This window comes from Ostrea edulis, chromosome 9 (genome assembly GCF_947568905.1).
Source record: "Ostrea edulis chromosome 9, xbOstEdul1.1, whole genome shotgun sequence".
NCBI lineage: Eukaryota > Metazoa > Mollusca > Bivalvia > Ostreida > Ostreidae > Ostrea > Ostrea edulis.
Window position 1 is genome coordinate 30,611,218 of NC_079172.1, and position 19,882 is coordinate 30,631,099.

At 36.1% G+C, this 19,882-nt stretch overlaps 1 protein-coding gene across 3 annotated transcripts in view; it reads left to right on the forward strand.

The window, feature by feature from the left end:
• LOC125659602 (E3 ubiquitin-protein ligase TRIP12-like) overlaps positions 1-19,882 on the forward strand; it is a 62,666-nt gene that overhangs the window by 36,522 nt on the left and 6,262 nt on the right. For 2 of the 3 annotated variants that reach the window (XM_056150171.1, XM_056150172.1), the window contains exons 17-36: positions 43-161; positions 383-578; positions 1,422-1,668; positions 1,902-1,974; positions 2,416-2,525; positions 3,514-3,699; positions 5,374-5,475; positions 5,591-5,683; positions 6,034-6,228; positions 6,758-6,954; positions 7,965-8,077; positions 8,386-8,537; positions 9,459-9,604; positions 11,066-11,219; positions 11,698-11,796; positions 12,451-12,565; positions 13,796-13,950; positions 14,475-14,639; positions 18,473-18,637; positions 18,938-19,051. In XM_056150171.1, coding sequence (XP_056006146.1) covers positions 43-161; positions 383-578; positions 1,422-1,668; positions 1,902-1,974; positions 2,416-2,525; positions 3,514-3,699; positions 5,374-5,475; positions 5,591-5,683; positions 6,034-6,228; positions 6,758-6,954; positions 7,965-8,077; positions 8,386-8,537; positions 9,459-9,604; positions 11,066-11,219; positions 11,698-11,796; positions 12,451-12,565; positions 13,796-13,950; positions 14,475-14,639; positions 18,473-18,637; positions 18,938-19,051 — 2,896 coding nt within the window. Of the gene's footprint in view, positions 1-42; positions 162-382; positions 579-1,421; positions 1,669-1,901; positions 1,975-2,415; positions 2,526-3,513; positions 3,700-5,373; positions 5,476-5,590; positions 5,684-6,033; positions 6,229-6,757; positions 6,955-7,964; positions 8,078-8,385; positions 8,538-9,458; positions 9,605-11,065; positions 11,220-11,697; positions 11,797-12,450; positions 12,566-13,633; positions 13,672-13,795; positions 13,951-14,474; positions 14,640-18,472; positions 18,638-18,937; positions 19,052-19,882 lie in introns of those variants that run through there. The other variant, XM_056150173.1, reaches the window with a different exon arrangement.

Here is a 19,882-nt window from a genome sequence, read left to right on the forward strand (position 1 = left end):
TTGGTATTTGTCTATTAACAAAGCATTTTCTGTTTTAATCAGTCATATTGCTGCAATGATGGCATCCAGTGATGCGAAAGTAGTTGTGGGGGCCATTCAGATGGCAGAAATTCTCATGCAGAAGTTGGCAGACATCTTTAGCGTGTACTTTAGGAGGGAAGGTAAATTTTGTCACACACAATTATGAAGTGTTTTTGTGCTTATAAAAACACAGGAAGATGTAGAATGTGGGGTAGTGGTCAATGAATCCTTTGAAAAATAATCTTTTGAGATGTGATTCTGAGGTGTTAGGACTGTACATGTCTGTCCATACTTCTCGCTGTGAAAGCATGTGGTTCTTCATTATTTTGTGTCAGGTTTAGAAGCACTGATTTAATTACAGGTGTAATGCATCAAATAAAACGATTGGCTAATTCTGATCTGAAGGCGGGGTCTCCTGCTAAGCCCACCCTTATGACTGCCTCCTCATCCAGTCTCAGTAGTACCTCATCTGGGTCAGTTGTCTCGGAGTCGGTCTCCATGGAGAAGGAAGGTGCTTCCCCTGCTGCTGTCGAGGAAAGCCCCAGCTCCAGTCAGATGTAAGTGCAGAGTTCGATAGAAAATGCTTTAATTCAGGCAACTGGAAGAAAAATTTGTTTTAATTCAAAATTGTTTTGGAATTATTTGATATAAATTCTGCAAGCAACTGTTGAAGAAGTGAGTAATCTGGCCAAATGTTTCTGGATAGATAGTATTTTTTAAGCGTTTAAGTGTTGAGTTTGTTCTGTTCCTGAGAGGTTTATTAGTAGTAGTCAATACGAATCACATACACAGTATCCATCAGTATCAGGATAGAACAAATACTTGTATTAGTTTATCTAATTATAATCAGTTAAAGCTACCGTATTTTTCTCAGTTTAGGGGAGGAATGTGAATTAATTGTTAGGGTAGAGTGGAATGTGAATTAATTGTTAGGGTAGAGTGGAATGTGAATAAATTGTTAGGGTAGAGTGGAATGTGAATAAATTGTTAGGGTAGAGCTTTAAATTGTTAGGGTAGAGTGTTATCTTTTTCAATACGTAAACCAACTTTTATTTGTGATTACTTTTATTTCGCAACTTTCCAGTGGTAAACTGGTTGGCAGTGTATACAGTAATTTTTGTGACCAAGATAATCTTAACCAAATTCAAAGCATCAAAGGACTGATTTGCTGTGAAAAATATTCGCGATGAAAAGGTTCTTGCAACCTTACTAAAATTTCTCACACGGGGAAAAAAGTTGGTGTACAATATTAAGACTTGAAGTTATTTTCCCCCCAACCCCTTTTTAAGATGTCTCAAATTTTTTAGTAAGGCACTGTAACTTTAATTGTAAGTAATGATACCAAATATATCAAGGAAGAAGGCATATCTAAAAAAAAATAAAAATGATTTGCCTTCTAGGAAACTTAGTGATGTCCTGAAAAGAAAGAAAGCACCGAAGCGTTCATTGGGGAGAAAGAGCAAGGAGGAGGGGACATCATCCGAAACAAAACCATCCTCCAGAAGTTCAGGTCGAGCAAAGTCAGCCTCCGGTAAAGAGGGCAAGACTTCCTCCTCGTCTAAAATCTCCTTCCTTCCGAGCCTCAACCCCCGCAGCTGGGCCAAGTTTTCATCCAGCGACAGAGTGCCAAAAACATCTGCATCAAAGGTATGTTATGATAAAGTCAGGATCTAAAAGACCTCTCCAGGCTTCACATAGAGGTATATTTATTTATCATTTAAAATGCATATGCATTTTCCTTGTGACTTGAAAAAGAAAAGCATTCAGATCAATTATTTAAATGTCTTAAGGGAAGCCTGGTGTTTTAAGGTGAGTAAAATAGAAATGCACAACTTCTGCATAGAAGTGTTCATAATGAATATTCTTATCTTGACTTGTAGGATGCAGTTTTATCGAAAAACTCACAAATATCAGCTCACAGAGAAAAAGTTAAAACTTGGATCAAAGACCAAGGTCAGTACATACATCAAGGTCAATAGTTACATTAAGGTCAGTAATTTACATCATGTCTGAAGAATCTCTGTCATTTAGCTTATGATTTGAAAAAGTTTTGTAAAAAAAAAATCCTATTCATGCGATACATGTGCCTGTTTATTTATGTGATACATGTGCCTGTTTATTCATGCGATACATGTGCCTGTTTATTCATGCGATACAAGTGCCTGTTTATTCATGCAATACATGTGCCTATTTATTCATGCGATACATGTGCCTGTTTAGTCATGTGATACATGTGCCTGTTTATTCATGCGATACATGTGCCTGTTTATTCATGCCTGTTTATTCATGCGATACATGTGCCTGTTTATTCATGCGACACATGTGCCTGTTTATTCATGCGATACATGTGCCTGTTTACATTTTGATATTGATGTTGTGCCTGATTGTTTACAGCGGACAGATTTCTGCAGCAGTACTTTGGTCCTGACCCTGAGAGTGTCAATCATCCAGCGTTGACCGTACTAAACCAGTTGTGTTCAGCTGCAGAGCAGATTCAGACCGAGGTAGGGGTCAGTTGTGGACAGTTCTATCCAGGTGTCATGTAAATAGTTCTATCCAGGTGTCATGTAATAAATAGTTCTATCCAGGTGTCGTGTAAATAGTTCTATCGCGGTGTCGTGTAAATAGTTCTATCGCGGTGTCATGTAAATAGTTCTATCCAGGTGTCCTGTAAATAGTTCTATCCAGGTGTCATGTGAATAGTTCTATCCAGGTGTCGTGTAAATAGTTCTATCCAGATGTCCTGTAAATAGTTCTATCCAGGTGTCATGTGAATAGTTCTATCCAGGTGTCATGTGAATAGTTCTATCCAGGTGTCATGTGAATAGTTCTATCCAGGTGTCGTGTAAATAGTTCTATCCAGGTGTCGTGTAAATAGTTCTATCCAGGTGTCGTGTAAATAGTTCTATCCAGGTGTCATGTAAATAGTTCTATCCAGGTGTCCTGTAAATAGTTCTATCCAGGTGTCATGTGAATAGTTCTATCCAGGTGTCGTGTAAATAGTTCTATCCAGATGTCGTGTAAATAGTTCTATCCAGGTGTCGTGTAAATAGTTCTATCCAGGTGTCGTGTAAATAGTTCTATCCAGGTGTCATGTGAATAGTTCTATCCAGATGTCGTGTAAATAGTTCTATTCAGGTGTCATGTAAATAGTTCTATCCAGGTGTCATGTAAATAGCCTGATGGTTAATTGTGTAATTTTAATGAAAAGGAAATGGAGGTACATGCACATTATATATTGGGAGGAGGGGGGGGGGGGCGCATCTATATGTGTTTTGACAGAAAATTTAAGTATCCAATTGTCTATTGGTAGGAGTAATTAACCATGTTTTGTTTGTTCCTCCTTAATTTTCCTGTGCATGGAACAATAAAATGTTGACCGATCAGTAGTTTTGACTGTTTTGTGCCATAACACATGCATTTATTTACAAATGTGCTGTTGCTGTAGATTTATATTGTAAATCATGAAATTTGTAAACTCTTCTTTTTCAGTTTGACAGTGGTTTAGAAGGATTGAAAAGCATAGCTGTGATCATGAGAGACAGTGATGTCTCGCCCTTTGAAATCATCCACAGCGGACTTGTTCAGAAGCTGCTAGCGTATCTTACCTCCTCTTCGTGTGTCGTCCCGCACGATGTCAGAATCCGACGTTTCTTGCACATTTTCCTTAATTGTCCGGTCAGTAATTCAGCCAACATCTCTATGAAGACAAACTTACTGTATTTGTTTGTACACGTACATACAGTTATCGCAATTCACCTTTGAATTAGAACGCTTCACCCGATAAAGTATTGCGTTGTGTGACGACACAATTGAATGAGACGATTGAACAATTTGAATGACATGTTTGATGTAATACAAGAGTTTTCATTGGCCGATTACAGCCCGCCCACTTTCTCGAGCGGATTCAGTGTAGCTGGAGAACTGTACATAGCTCTCTGAAAAGATCCACCTTTTATAAAAATCTTCGATTTACGGGTCACAAAAAGCTGCGGACGGTTGAGGTCTGAAATCGGTGTATTCTTGTGTTGCTGTCTCATAAACTCAATATAAAAAAATCTTAACATATTTTCCTACTATATACTTGCATCCAAACATACCTTCAAATATTCATTAAAGCCACACACCACCCGAAAACTCGCAGCTTCAAATGATTTCGTATGTTGACGTAGCCATGTTAGGTAGCCGATCAATTCGAACTCTTGCTATTGGTATCTATTCATAAAATCAGTTGTAAGTTATGTATTCGCTCTTCATTTATTATCAACATTAATAGAAATTAAAACATTTTTGTACCAGTTTTTGTAAAGGTAAAATAAGCTCTATATGAACGAAAATGCTACATAAGCCCATTAGATGGAGACCGGCCACTCATGACTAATGAAAGCCGCACTGCCGTGAGTTTAGCTATTTGAATAATTATCATTTAATAGGACTGGGGTGGTATATTATTTAAACAATTTAGCTAAAATATTTGTGTGGTATTAGTACACATCTAGACACTATTGTGCCAATATGGAAATGAACCGGGATTCGAATTGACTGGCTACCTAACATGACTACGTCTATGAACGAAATCATCAGAAGCTGTGATCGAGTTTTTGGGTCGTATGGGGCTTTAATAAATATTTGAAGGTATGTTTGGACACAAGTATAGTAGGAAAATATCTTAGGATTTTTTTTATATTAAATTTATGAGACAACAACACAAGAATACAACTTTTTCTCTTTCTTCCTTTGAAGTTTTTTTCCATCTAGCAGTCATGTTTTCAAATGCTGACTACTCCCGTATAAGGGAATTTGGGCGGACTTATACATATGGACCAATGAGAGTTTCTGTTGCATTTCGCAATTGTATTACAAACACATTCAATTGTGTCGTCACACAACGCAATACTATATCGGCCAAAGCGTTCTAATTCAAAGGTGAATTGCGATAAACTTCAAATTCTCATTATTTTAATTTCAGTATCTCACACCCACTGATATTTCACAAGTTATTTTATATTATATTATTATGTTCAAGATAACGAGGTTTCACTGTGTGTAGTAAGGACATTGGGAGGGGGGGGGGGGGCTTCGATTATATTGAATTGTGTGCTGTTATAAGACCAGACTTATGCATAAGGGCCACTTTCTTATGACTATCGAGAGTCGTCGCAAGCAGAGGATATGTTTGCTCTGTGGGAACATTTCCAGCTTTCTAACTGAGAAATGTATGACAATCTGCATGTACAAGATAACAATGAAAACAAGATTCATTGTAAGTGTGAGATTGATGTTGTACAGGATGACAATTAGAGAGATAACACAAGTTAGTGTGAGATCAATGGTTTTTTTCTTTTTCTGAAGGCGCCTGATGTGTTACATGTGAATAGGTTGGAAATGGAGGGAAATCCTACAATGTCTTCTCTAGTCAACAAACTCATTGGATGTCTTCATCAGTTAGAACAGGTACAGTGATGGTGCAAAGTCAATATTAGTTTCCTGAAAAATTTAGACTTTCAAGAAACATACTATTTGTTCAGTTCTTGTATTTCCTTTCTCACACCTTGCTGTTTTATATCAGTTTCAGGTCAAAGTTCATGACCTTCCAGGAGGCAGTACGTCCAGTGGGAGAGGATCTAATGCTCTCCGATTTTTCAATACCCATCAGCTTAAGGTAAAACAATTCAGTTTTAGATATTGGTATATTGTACGTAAAAATATTTTCACCTTGAAAAGTAATGAATATGTTCTGTATTTTGAAGTGTAGTGAAATATGTTGTTTGATATTGCATGATATTGTGATTTTTGTATTGTTATAGCCCTGTCTATAAGCAGGTGCCCTATAATGATCAGCCTGTGCATCATACAGAGGCTTTTCCAGTCTTTTATTTGGCTATAGCTACAACTATTGAATTGAAAATGTATACATAAATGGAGATCAATAGGTTACAGGTTCTATTAAGATTGTTAAATGCAGTTGATATCATAATATTGAAAGCTTTTTTTATTTTCCTTTTCTTCAAGTGTAACCTTCAGAGACACCCAGAATGCACAACCTTGAGGCAGTGGAAGGGAGGACCTGTTAAGATTGACCCCTTGGCTTTGGTCCAGGCCATCGAACGGTACTTGGTGATCAGAGGATATGGTAGATCCAAGCCAGAGGGAGACGATGACATCAGTGATGATGAAAATTCAGATGATGATGTTGATGACACTATGGTAAGTTTGGAAATAGAAGGAAATAGAAGTTTAATTACTTGCTGTGAGTTAATCAGATGAATATGATAATATATTTACATTTCAAACTGTTTTCTTTGTGATAACTCTTTGAAGCACCAATGTGTTAATTTCCCCACAACTTACAACTGGATGTTAATTTCTTAGTTCATGCAATATGAAAAGTCAGTGGGTGGGGACTATTGAAATGTATTTCAATTTCTGTTAGGCAGTATTTTTGATACGTCAATTATATATTTTCATTTTAATTTCATATATAGATATTAAGGAATCGCAGTCTAGTTTGTTAGGTATGTGAAGTGATTAACAACAATGGAAAATGTGATTGTGTAAACATTACGGCTTCTCGTTTTCTATTGAAGTTAATCACCTCATATACTGTACCTAGACAGTGAATCCATAAGCAATATAATGTACCAAGAACTGACCATCTACAAGATTTGTTTTTCACTGAGGACTAAATCTAAGACTATGTTGGTGATGGGCTGATGATCATGGTTTTTCTTTGTAGGCTGCTGTGTTTATCAGTCAAGGAACAGCTCGTCATAAGCTGGAGTTTTTCATGGGTGAACGATTCCTGCCATACAACATGACAGTGTACCAGGCTGTCAAAAACTACAGTAATCCAGGCGAAACCAGTGAAACGGACACAGAGGCTGAAAGTCCGCTCGGACACGCCAATATCTGGGTCCAGACCCACACCATATGGTACGCAAACTGTAATATTTATATACTTACAATATGCAAACTGTAATATTTATATACTTACAGTACGCAAACTAATATTTATTTACTTACAGTATGCAAACTGTAATATTTATATACTTACAGTATGCAAACTGTAATATTTATATACTTACAGTACGCAAAATGTAATATTTATATACTTACAGTACGCAAACTGTAATATTTATATACTTACCTTGACATTTTATATAATAGCTTATCAGTGTTGTGTGTGTAATAGTCGGGAGTTATTTGACGCCTTTGAAGTTTTAGCAGGTTTTTCTGTTTTCTAGAGTTTTAGATTTAAGATGTCCTTTGCATTCTATATGTCATGGAATTGCATATAAGGCCTCGTGGAGACTTTTTCTTCATGGGTAATCTTGGTTAGTATTATGTTTTAAAAGGAAAAGTAGAATTATAAGGTCGAAGAAAGCATGGTAATGTTGCAGGAAAAACTTTTTTGGTGTGTAGGCGATGTGGTTTGGTTTTCAAGAACTCGCATAAAATTTTCTTTCATGGGCGATTGGCAAGTGACTTACCACAATCTTGTGTACTGTGGTTTCAGTTGTGTTCAAGTCAAGGCCCCTGGGTACTGAAAGTAGGGAGAGGGGGTTCTTTTGAAGAATTAAAATGACAATAATGCATCGATTCCCTAAGTAGCAATATGAAGAGTTCAGTGTTTCCAAAGTGTGCTCAATTGAAATGATATTGGTTATGATTTAGCCACACTTTTTGAAATGAAGTATATGTGTGACTATTTTTCTGCTCGGATAGTACACTGTGTGTTAAGGTACCATCTTGTGTGACCATTTTTTCTCTCAGTTGATACACTTCAACTTTTGAAGGAACTATTTTTCCTCTCAGTTGGCACACTGACATTTTAAGATACCATTCTATGTGACTATTTTTCCTTTTTGTTAGTACACTGTGACTTTTTAAGGTACCATTCTGTGCAACTATTTTCCCTCTCAATTGGTACACTTTTTTTTAAGGTACCGTCCGGCCTCCGATAGTGAGGAAGCTTCAGCAACAAGTCCAAAGAAAACCAAGGGAGAAAGCAAATCTCAGAAGACGGTCAGGAGGAAGACGGATGAATTGTGGAATGGTGAGTGTCCTCAGGACATTGTTGCAAGGATTTAAGCAACATTTATGTTGTCGATGCTTTGGGAAAGTTTCGCATTGAAGGGAAAATAGAGGAAATTTTGTGTATCAGAATTTTTGTGTTAAGGAGGTTTAAAACACCGGAGAAATTTGATACGGATGGAAAGTGAAAGTTGGCCATTATGACGAATGTATTTTTCAAGATTTTTTTTTTCCAAAAAAAGATTTAAGAGACCTGCAAAAAATAGAGGGGGAGGGGGGGATTATCTACAGTTACATGAATCGGATTTATGGTATGTTTCATTTTTACAGATGGTCACTGCCCTGTGATGGTTCCTGCCTTGAACGCTTACTTGACTGACAAACTTCCTGCTTTTGTGACCGTGCAGGACGCCTCACTGGACGTGATAGCTTTATTGCGGATCCTGCATGCCTTCAACCGATACTGGTCAACCATGTATGAGGTATGTGTAAGTAAAGATAAGATGCTAAGATGAAACCAAATGCATCTGTACTTAAGTTAAAACACTGTGTTGAAGCCCACCTTGTCTTAGAAGAGAATTACGGTCATCTGGGATGACTTTTTGAAGATCATGTAAAAGTTCGGTTTTACAGAGAGGGGAAAAAAGGGGGGGAATTGAAAGAAAGTTTTGAAAAAAACACTGCAGCTTCTTGGAGTTGTGCCAGACAGAATCAGAGATATAGATTCAACTGGTGTTGATTTACTTATCAGACCTCAACATTAACCACTGCTGTAACAATTTACTTATCAGACCTCAACATTAACCACGGCTATAACAATTTACTTATCAGACCTCAACATTAACCACGGCTATAACAATTTACTTATCAGACCTCAACATTAACCACGGCTGTAACAATTTACTTATCAGACGTCAACATTAACCACGGCTGTAACAATTTACTTATCAGACCTCAACATTAACCACGGCTGTAACAATTTACTTATCAGACCTCAACATTAACCACGGCTGTAACAATTTACTTATCAGACGTCAACATTAATCACGGCTGTAACAATTTAATTGTCAGACCTCAACATTAATCACGGCTGTAACATTTACTTATCAGACCTCAACATTAACCACTGCTGTAACAATTTAATTGTCAGACGTCAACATTAACCACTGCTGTAACAATTTACTTATCAGACCTCAACATTAACCACTGCTGTAACATTGAACCCTGCTGGATAGTGATTGTTCACGTGCATGTATAATGAAGGTTGATGCTTTACATTAGGTCATTAGCTCTTGATCATACTTAGAAGTCATCGGTGAGAAATTAGGTCATTAGCTCTTGATCATACTTAGAAGTCATCGGTGAGATTGGATTTTGTCAGAACAATATTGATATATCTCCAGGTGCCTTGTCCAGTGAACCCAATACTGCCCTACACAGAATTTCAGAGTTCAAAATTAACAGCAAAAGCCAACCGTCAGCTGCAAGATCCACTGGTCATCATGACTGGGAACTTACCGAACTGGCTGGCTGAAATCTCCACAGCAGGGTAAGTGTTGGTCATACGAATTAGGTACAGAAATTTCATCTTTAAGTTGCTAACAAACAAATATAGGTTCACCTGAGTTGAATACGTTATCTGAGCTTTTCTGATATCAAAAGTCTGTCATGCGACGGTAAACTTTTCATGTTGTTGACTTATCTTAGACCACTGAGTCAATTGAAACCAAACTTTGTGCAAACCATGCTTGATCTACACACAAGGAGTTTATAGTGTTTGTTCATATAGGTTCCAGAGAAATTGCTACGTCTTGTTATTTCCTCTGACCAACATTCAGTCAAAGCAGTTGTGTCTCCATGGGCCCAGTTAACACCTCGGAATGTCTCTATCACCATTACGCCGACTAATGTTATGACATAATTTTTAATCAAGGATTCGTATTTCAAGTCTACTATGATGTCATATGGTACAAAATTTAACCAATGAGCAGTAGTATATTTGTTAGAATGTAAAAAAAAAAAAAAAATATATCACATTGTCATCATTTTAAATTAACATTTTTATCATATTTATTAGCAATTCCTTCCACATATATTACACAGTATGCCTATGCAGAGCACAGATTTACGTCTGAAATTATCTGATGGTATACTGTTTGCATATCTTGTTTAGTGATTGCTATCATTTTGATAAGTTTTGCATTAAGAAATAATAGCATGAATATCTAGATAGCTAACCATAGGTATAATGCATGTAACCTAAATTTGCCATTATGCATGCGTCTATATTTAATCAACACTAGCTTTGCTTTTTGTTCACTAGGAGCTAATGTAAAGTAAAACTAATGCTCATTAAAAAACGCAATGTAAATTTACCGGTAATTCAAAATTAACCGATGAACATTAAAACCTCCATGTGAACGATGTTTAGATTTTATGGGCATTAACTAACATTTAATGCAAATTTATACAAAAACAAGGTGACTCAGGCGAGTGTTGTGGTCCATGGGCCTTTTGTATTTAGAGATGTTACAAATCTGTAGCAGGTCGTTTTCTCTCATCCTTTTGTAAGTACAGTAAAACACACTTGTAATGAACACAATAAATTCATGCTTATTGTGAAATTTATTCCCTATAAGAGGAAAATAATAAAAATTGTATTAGACAGAATGAAGTTTGGTAATAATGAACTGTTTATTGCTGACCCTGGAAGTTTGGTATAACTGTGTTTTACTGTATAATGAAATTTGGTTATTATGAACTATTTATCGCTCACCCTGGAGGTTCGCTATAACCTCGTTTTACTGTATAATGAAGTTTGGTTGTTATGAACTGTTTTCCACTAGCCCTGGAGGTTCGCTATAACCGTGTTTTACTGTATAATGAAGTTTGGTTATTATGAACTGTTTATCGCTGACCCTGGAGGTTCGCTATAACCATGTTTTACTGTATATGTTTCCTTTCAGCCCTTTCCTGTTTCTGTAACGGATGGTTTTTCTCTTCCTTTCAGCCCTTTCCTGTTTCCGTTTGACACTCGTCAATTGTTGTTCTATGCTACCACTTTTGATCGAGATCGTGCTCTGATGAGGCTGCAGGATAACACCGGAGATAATGGACCTACAGACAGTACGGACAGAGTGGCTCCCAGACTGGACAGGAGAAGGGTCAGTTAGCATTACCAAACAATAACATAGCTATGAAAGATTTAATCATCAAGTCCGAGGAAGACTTTTGAAAACATATTGTGTCTGTTTGAGTTTTACATTTGTAAAATCTCGGGTATTTTTTGCTTTTTACAGGGATCAATTATTATGTGATCTGCAACATCTTCATTTAATATCATGCAAGCTTTAAATTAAACCATTTTAGCGCACAAAATGGAAAATGCTTACTCCCATGTTTCTTATTTGGACATCATTATTCCTGTTGTGCACAATGAATTAAATTTAAACACCTCATTGTATTTAGACACAATTAAGTCTGATTGAATTTAAACACCTCATGTACTTAGATAGAGTTAAGTCTGATTGAACTTAAACACCTCATTATACTTATATGCAGTTAAGTCTGATTGAATTTGACCCTCCCCCCTTTATTGTATTTAGACACAGTTAAGTGTGATTAATGATTGATATATTACAGAAACAAGTGAGCCGGATAGACCTGTTAAAACAGGCAGAGAAAGTCATGGAGGACATAGGAAACTCGAGGGCTCTGCTGGAAATTCAGTATGAAAATGAGGTTTGTATTTAAATCCACTGATGGCTGTATGTGGTGTTTTGATTTTGAGATATTTCCTCTCTGATGTAGCTAATCCTGCAACTTTGGATAAGGTAGATGGCGTGTTCTATTTTTGTCTTGTTGATTAACTTTGCCACCAATCTTCACAATTAAATTTATAGAACGATGTACTGTAAACTTAACTTTTATTAATAACTAGAAATTTTTGCAAGGTTTGCGAGAACTTCATTATCACAAATATTTCTCACTGTGAACCCAGTCCTTTAATGTCTCTTGTATTTGTTTAAGATAATCTCAGTTGCAAAAAATAAGTCAACGTGAACCAGTTCATCATAGGTAGATCACAAAAAAATTGGTCACCGTGAACCAAATCATCTTTGATAGATGATGGAAAAAATTAGTCACTGTGAACCAGTTCATCATTGGTGGATCACGGAAAAATTTGTTACTGTGAACCAGTTCATGATTGGTAGATCACGGAAAAATTTGTTACTGTGAACCAGTTCATGATTGGTAGATCATGGGGAAAAAATCAGTATATTGAATCATGCTTGTGAAAACTTTATGATTGCCTTGTGCTTGGAAATAAATGTCATTAAGACTGATTTCACTAGAGAATAATTTGAATTTAATGATGACTTTATGTCTTGTTAGGTGGGAACTGGGTTGGGTCCCACTCTGGAGTTTTATGCTTTGGTATCCAAGGAGGTACAGAAGAGTGACCTTGACCTGTGGAGAGGAGAGGCCATCAAGGAAAAAAATGCATCAGGTTTGTGTTACTGGGTTTTACAGTAAAACAATATTGGAGTATTCTCTGTCATTTTATATTCATCAATCACTGATGTACAATGTAATCTGTAGTTAAGTCCTCATTTACTAAAGAAATATTGAAATTTATGATTTTTTTTAGGTCACCGGAGTTTACTCAGGTGACCTATTGCAATTGGTTGTCATCCATCGTCGTGCGTTAACAATTGAACATTTTTAACTTCTTCTTGATAACTACTATTTGAATTCTTGTCAAATTTAGTATGAGCATCTTTTGGACAAGGGGGGCACAAATTGGAAATTTCAGGACTCCTGCACCCTAGGGGCAGGGCAAAAACTGCCCCAAATTCACCAATTTTCAAAAATCTTCTTCTCTACAAATACTCATGTTTTAGAAAAACTGAATGCAAAGTGATGTAGAGCAGGAAGGCCCCTACCAAAATTGTAAATTTCATGATCCCTGGATAAGGGCTCTGCCCCCAAAATGGGGCCAAACTTGGTATATAGTGTTTATGTGTAAAACACTTAAATAACATCTTCTTTAGTGTTATTTTTACTAAATTGAAACTTAATGAATATTTAGAAAGAACAGGTAGTCCTTTACCAGAATTGTAAATTTGATGATTCTGGGAGGTAGGAGTTTTGGTATTAGGGTGGGGCCAAAATGGTCGGTTATTAAATGTGTGAAAAATAGAAATTTTTAATTCTTCTTGATAACTATCACTCCAATTCTTTTCAAATTTGGTATAAAGCATCTTTGGAATAGGGAGGGGAAGGCATAAATTGTAAATTTCAGGATTCTTGCACTCCTGGGGCCTTAGAGGTGGGCAAAAACTGCCCCAAATTGACCAATTTTCAAAAATCTTCTTCTCTACAACTGCACATGTTTAAGGAAAACTAAATGCATAGTGATGTAGAGCAAGAAGGCCTCTACCAAAATTGTAAATTTCATGATACCTGGGTAAGGGTTCTGATCCCGGGGCAGGGCCAATTGTTAAGGCCCTGCATGAAATGCGGGAAGCCCTATAGTAATCACATTGTCCGTCCTTCTGTCCGTCAACACTTTCAGGTGAGGATGACGAGATCCTGTAATTGTTAATTAACCCCTGTAATTAACTTTCAGGTGAGGATGACGAGATCCTGTAATTGTTCATTAACCCCTGTAATTAACTTTCAGGTGAGGATGACGAGATCCTGTAATTGTTCATTAACCCCTGTAATTAACTTTCAGGTGAGGATGACGAGATCCTGTATTGTTATTCCCCTTGTGGCTTGTTTCCTGCTCCTCTACCTCGCAATGCTAAAGCTGCAGTTATCAACAAGGTCAAGGCTAAATTCAAGTTTCTAGGAAAGTTTATGGCCAAAGCTCTGATGGACTCCAGAATGGTGTGTATTTGTGAGACATATGGGGGTGGAAACTCAGTGTTGGTCATCTTTATTGTCAATTTTATTGCTGTGATCTCAAGATACTGTATTCAGGGAATTTTTCCCCCTCTGTTTAATTTTGCCTTTTCATTACTAAAAATTTCTAAGGAGGAATAGCACATCATCATAATGGTTGACTTCCTTTATGAAAATATAAAAATCAACAATGTTTGTATATTCCTTTTAAATCTAGTCATCTTGCTTGGTAGTTCATGAGGGTAATGTGTCGACTGCTGATCTGTAGATCATGGTTTTGAGTCTAGCAGGTTTTTTTTTTTTTGAATTATTTTTACTAAAACTGCATTTTTCAAGTACGGTAAATTTGAAACTTTTTATTTCAAAATATTGTACATTTCCTCCACTTTCCATCCATATCAGATTTCTGAGGTGTGTTATTCCTCCTTTAAGCGTGGATTTGAATGAATTTGAAAGCGAGGCTTATTGTTGGTGGAATTTTCTCAGTATATGTTACTGCTCTTTTGCAGCTGGATATTCCTCTCAGTTTAGTTTTCTACAAATGGCTGTTGGGACAGGAACACAGTCTGACCTCCAGTGACCTTCAGCACCTTGACCCAGTGATTGCCAAATCATTCCAGCAACTAGAGGATGTGTTACACCAGAAACAGAGAATACTTAGCGACAAATCACATGTAAGTCAACATCACAGGCAAGTTTCTTTGTGTATAATGAAACACAGTTTTATTATGCTCCCGCCATGTAATACCTGGGGCATGTAGTTTTAACAATTTCTGACCTTCTGTCATTCCATCCTTCTGTCATAATTCAGTTTCTGTTTATCATTTCTGCTACAAATGCACATATTCAACTAAAATTTGGTGTATAGATGCATCATGAAAATATCCAGATCAAGTTCTTCATTGGTTCTGGTTGAGTAATTTTTGACAGAATTTAGCCCATTAAACTTAGATTTAAGAAAAAAATTCTCGGTTTCTGCTCAATATGTCAGTCATACATGGATATTTTGAATTAGAATTCAGGTTTGGATTTCTCGAAAAAATCTCAAACTTTAGTTTGAGTTTTCTTTTATTTAAGCAGTCAAAATCTGAGCAAAATCTCGGACTTAACCAAGTTTCGTCTTTAGTTTCTTTCGAGAAATCCAGGCCAGGATATAGATTTGTCACAAGAATAAACAGGTCAAGTTCATATTTAGATTAGAGCAAATGAGTTTTGCAGAGTTATGCCTCTTGGACAGTTTGATTTGAAATTCAGGATGTACAGTGGAGCCTCGTTAATCCGGACACTTTGGTTCCCAGCAAAATCGTCCGGATAAATGAAGCGTCCGGTTAATTGAATCGCATTTTTTCTAGCTTTGCATAAGTAACCAATATGTGCCTACTTTATTGATGCATAGTGAATTAAATAGATGCATAGTGAATTAAATACATTCTATCATTGGATTTAACCATTTGCATTAGTAAATAAATTATGATAATGTTAACATTTACATGTATTTCAAAGCACTAAAATTGTAAGTGTTCAGTGTATTTGCCTGTGCTTACATTGTACATACATATGATCCCTACAAATAAATATACAAAACTGTGTACCGTATGCACTAAAACAAATAATGAAGCACTTTATGTAACTATAAGTAAATAAATCATTAGTAACTAACATAATCATTTACACTTCAAACATTTCATCACACTTTTACTTCTTAAAGAGGCCGGTAATTTTCAGCTGTCACAATTCACGGGTTCGGCGGTCTGTTAAAACAATCTTCATCGTCTAAAGTTGATATAAGAATTTCGTGATTATCATGTCAGTTGACAACAATCTTTAACCAAAATTCAATCTGCCAGAGTTTATATTTCTTATTCTATAATTATCCAAGACAATATCGGGAGAACAAAATCATTTAAGCTCGTAATATCAAGACCTACTACTGCTTTGATCTAGTCATGCACACCTATTATTTTCATGATGCGATAATAACGGAACAAAACTCGGGTGAAACTAACATTACAGGTACATACAGAATTTAATTGTCATTTTCCTTAAAATGGTAATTTTCTCACTTCTACCCAGAGTTTAAAAATTCGAAAGCAATAAAGCTCTACAACATCGTAACAAGAATCAATCGTACACAGGTACATTCTACATGTGTGACATTCTAAACATTAAATACTTACTACATATACATGTGCATGAACATGCATGTATATTTCACGCCAATCAACAGTATAAAATCCAGAATCTAGAAGTATAATCTACACTCTTTCGATTTGAATAAGCCGATATCAATTTACGAATCAGTACAACTGATATGTGTAGCAGTTAAAAAAATAATTACGGCATGATGTTTAATTTATTAATACTATTAGGGTATTGATCAAGACTATAAAATAATATGCTACAGATTTATTTACAAAATTCAACACTACACGCAATAAAGATCTTATGTGCGAAAATTGGCAATACAATGTCTCGATCGGCACGTGCTATCTAACGGACTTATCATCACACACCACCTAATTGGAGGGAGGTGTTGACAGGGTACAGGTAATCGCTTCAATTAGACAGTTTGGCTTGTTTTCTTTATAATTTACACCTTGCTAAAATTGTCCAACACAGACCTTCCCTAAACAAAATTACCGTCCGGATTAACGGTACAATTTTCAATGCATTATAACGTTTTGTAGTAAAAAGTGACCGTCCAGATCCGGAACGCGAATTTCCGGATTAATGATGCAAAATAATGTATAAAAATTCTGTTCCCTAGAAAAATCGTCCGGAAGGTTTAAACGTCCAGATTAATGGCGTCCGGATTACCGAGGCTCCACTGTATATAGAAACATCATGAGAGTATGTAGGACAAGCACGGATATGGTTCTAGTCAGATAACATTTGGTAGAGTTATGGGGGGGGGGGGGGGGGGGGGGGGGGGGGTCGCTGACACAGTTGATGTTTCTTTTTTTTTTTTTTTTTTTTTTCTCTTCATATTTTACACTAAATGACCCTTTTTACACTCTAATAAATCAGAAAAACTTTCTAAACTACCAGAGTAATGTATCCTTTAAAGTTTTGTACAAAGAATTTTCCATTGTACTTTCATTATAAGATTTGAGCCTTTTTATTGCAATATGAAAACACTCCACAACTAAATCAGAAAAATGTAATGTTTGTAAGAGCCATAAAATTATATTTGACTGAAATGGCAAACTTTAATATACTAGTGTTGTATTAAGCGACCAGAATTGTAAAGACCTGGATAACAAAGCATGAAAATCATTTTATAGTACTCTCCAAGAGAAGATTAGTCTTAAGTAAAAATTACAACAACAACAAAAAAATGAAAAATAAAAAAAAAATAATGATTTTAGCTTTACCACTCTTATGTTTTTCAATTTTTCAAAAAAAAAAAGTGTACTTTCTATGGTCTTGATACTTAGTAAAGCACACCTATTTCCTGATCAGTTTAAAAAAAAAAAAGTGCACAGACTGCAGACTTCTTGAAATGAAGTGTTATGTCTAGACTAGCTGGATCTCTTCAATGTGTAGTGTATAGAGACTAGTGAAAAAGTACTCACTAGATCTCTTCAATGTGTAGTGTGTAGGGACTAGTGAAAAAGTACTCACTGGATATCTTCAATGTGTAGTGAATAGAGACTAGTGAAAAAGTACTCACTGGATATCTTCAATGTGTTGTGTATAGAGACTAGTGAAAAAGTACTCACTGGATATCTTCAATGTGAGTGTATAGAGACTAGTGAAAAAGTACTCACTGGATATCTTCAATGTGTAGTGTGTAGAGACTAGTGAAAAAGTACTCACTGGATATCTTCAATGTGTAGTGTGTAGAGACTAGTGAAAAAGTACTCACTGGATATCTTCAATGTGTAGTGTGTAGAGACTAGTGAAAAAGTACTCACTAGATCTCTTCAATGTGTAGTGTGTAGGGACTAGTGAAAAAGTACTCACTGGATATCTTCAATGTGTAGTGTGTAGAGACTAGTGAAAAAGTACTCACTAGATCTCTTCAATGTGTAGTGTGTAGGGACTAGTGAAAAAGTACTCACTGGATATCTTCAATGTGAGTGTATAGAGACTAGTGAAAAAGTACTCACTGGATATCTTCAATGTGTAGTGAATAGAGACTAGTGAAAAAGTACTCACTGGATATCTTCAATGTGTAGTGTGTAGACATGTGCAGATTGTTCTGTTATGTTTCGGTGAGCATTTATGAAAGTCCCCAGTGTCCTACTTTATTTATACATGTATAGTAAAACACACTTACAACGAATACACTTATAACAAATACACTTATAATGAATACATTTATAATAATATCACACTTACTATCAAATTATATTTATTCCCCAAGGAGAGGAAATGATGAAAATTTTATTAGATGACTGTTGAGGTTTGCTATAAAAGTGTTTTACTGTACTTCATAACACAGAAAATTAAAGGGAAGGGTGGGGGTGTTATATTGGTGGTAACTGTTCTGTATTTGTTTCAGACTGAGGAGAGCCGTCAATTGGCATTAGAAAGTTTGACCATGGATGGCTGTAGTGTAGAAGATCTGGACATTAACTTTACATTACCTGGTTATCCCAGCATAGAGCTGAAAAAAGGAGGGCATGATATCACCGTCTGTCTGGAGAATCTAGAGGAATACCTACAGGTAACACATCAGTAGATCAGGTAATACCTACAGGTAACACATCAGTAGATCAGTTAATACCTACAGGTAACACATCAGTAGATACCTACAGGTAACACATCAGTAGATACCTACAGGTAACACATCAGTAGATCAGGTAATACCTACAGGTAACACATCAGTAGATCAGGATAGAGATCATTGCAGGCTTTTTATGAAAGATAACAATTTCATATACTTTAGAATTTGACACTGAAAATAAATGTTTGTTTTTGTGTGATGAACAGAAGCATGTTTGTAATATTGATGATATCATTTCAGTTGGTGGTTCATTGGAGCCTAGTGGAAGGCGTGTCTCGTCAATTTGAGGCCTTCAGGGAGGGATTTGAGGAGATATTCCCTCTGTCCACGTTACAGAGCTTCTACCCAGAGGAGGTTGGTAATTAAATATGCAGTAAAATGTGGTTACAGCGAACACGCTTAAAATAATTTCACACCTACAGTGGATTGATTTTCATTCCCTGTAGTTTTAAAGCATATTCTGAACTTATTGGATCTAACGAATTATGTTCATAATGAATAAAAAATTGTTGGTTCCCAGGACTTTACTATAAGTGTGTTGTACTGTATTGTAAAAATGGTAAAAACAAAGTTTATAGTTATACCGTGGAAGGCTAGATGTACCCTGACTTTACAGTATGCAATGGCCCTGACTTTGGGGTTGAAATGTCCCTGACTTTGAGATGAGAAATGGCCCTGACTTAGGGATGAGAAATGGTCCTGACTTTAGGGGGGTGAAATATCCTTGACTTTGGGGTGTGAAATAGCCCTGATTTTGGGGTGAAATGGCCCTGGCTTTGGGTGTGTGAAATGACTTGTATGTAGTCTTTGAGCAGTCGAATTGATCTTAGTGTACAGTAAAACACACTTATAGTGAAGTGCTTGGGATGAACAATTACATTAAAACATGCTTATAGTGAAGTACTGGGGACGGACAATTACAGTAAAACACACTTATAGTGAAGTGCTGGGGACAAACAATTACAGTAAAACATGCTTATAGTGAAGTGCTGGGGACAAACAATTACAGTAAAACATGCTTATAGTGAAGTGCTGAGGACTAACAATTTTAATTTGTTATAAACGTATTAGGTTATATCTAATAAGTTCATGATAGGTTTTAAAACTAGAGGGAATGAAAATCACATTGCTGTAAGCGTGAATTCATTATGAACATATTCGCCAAAATGGTCTTTTACTGTATTT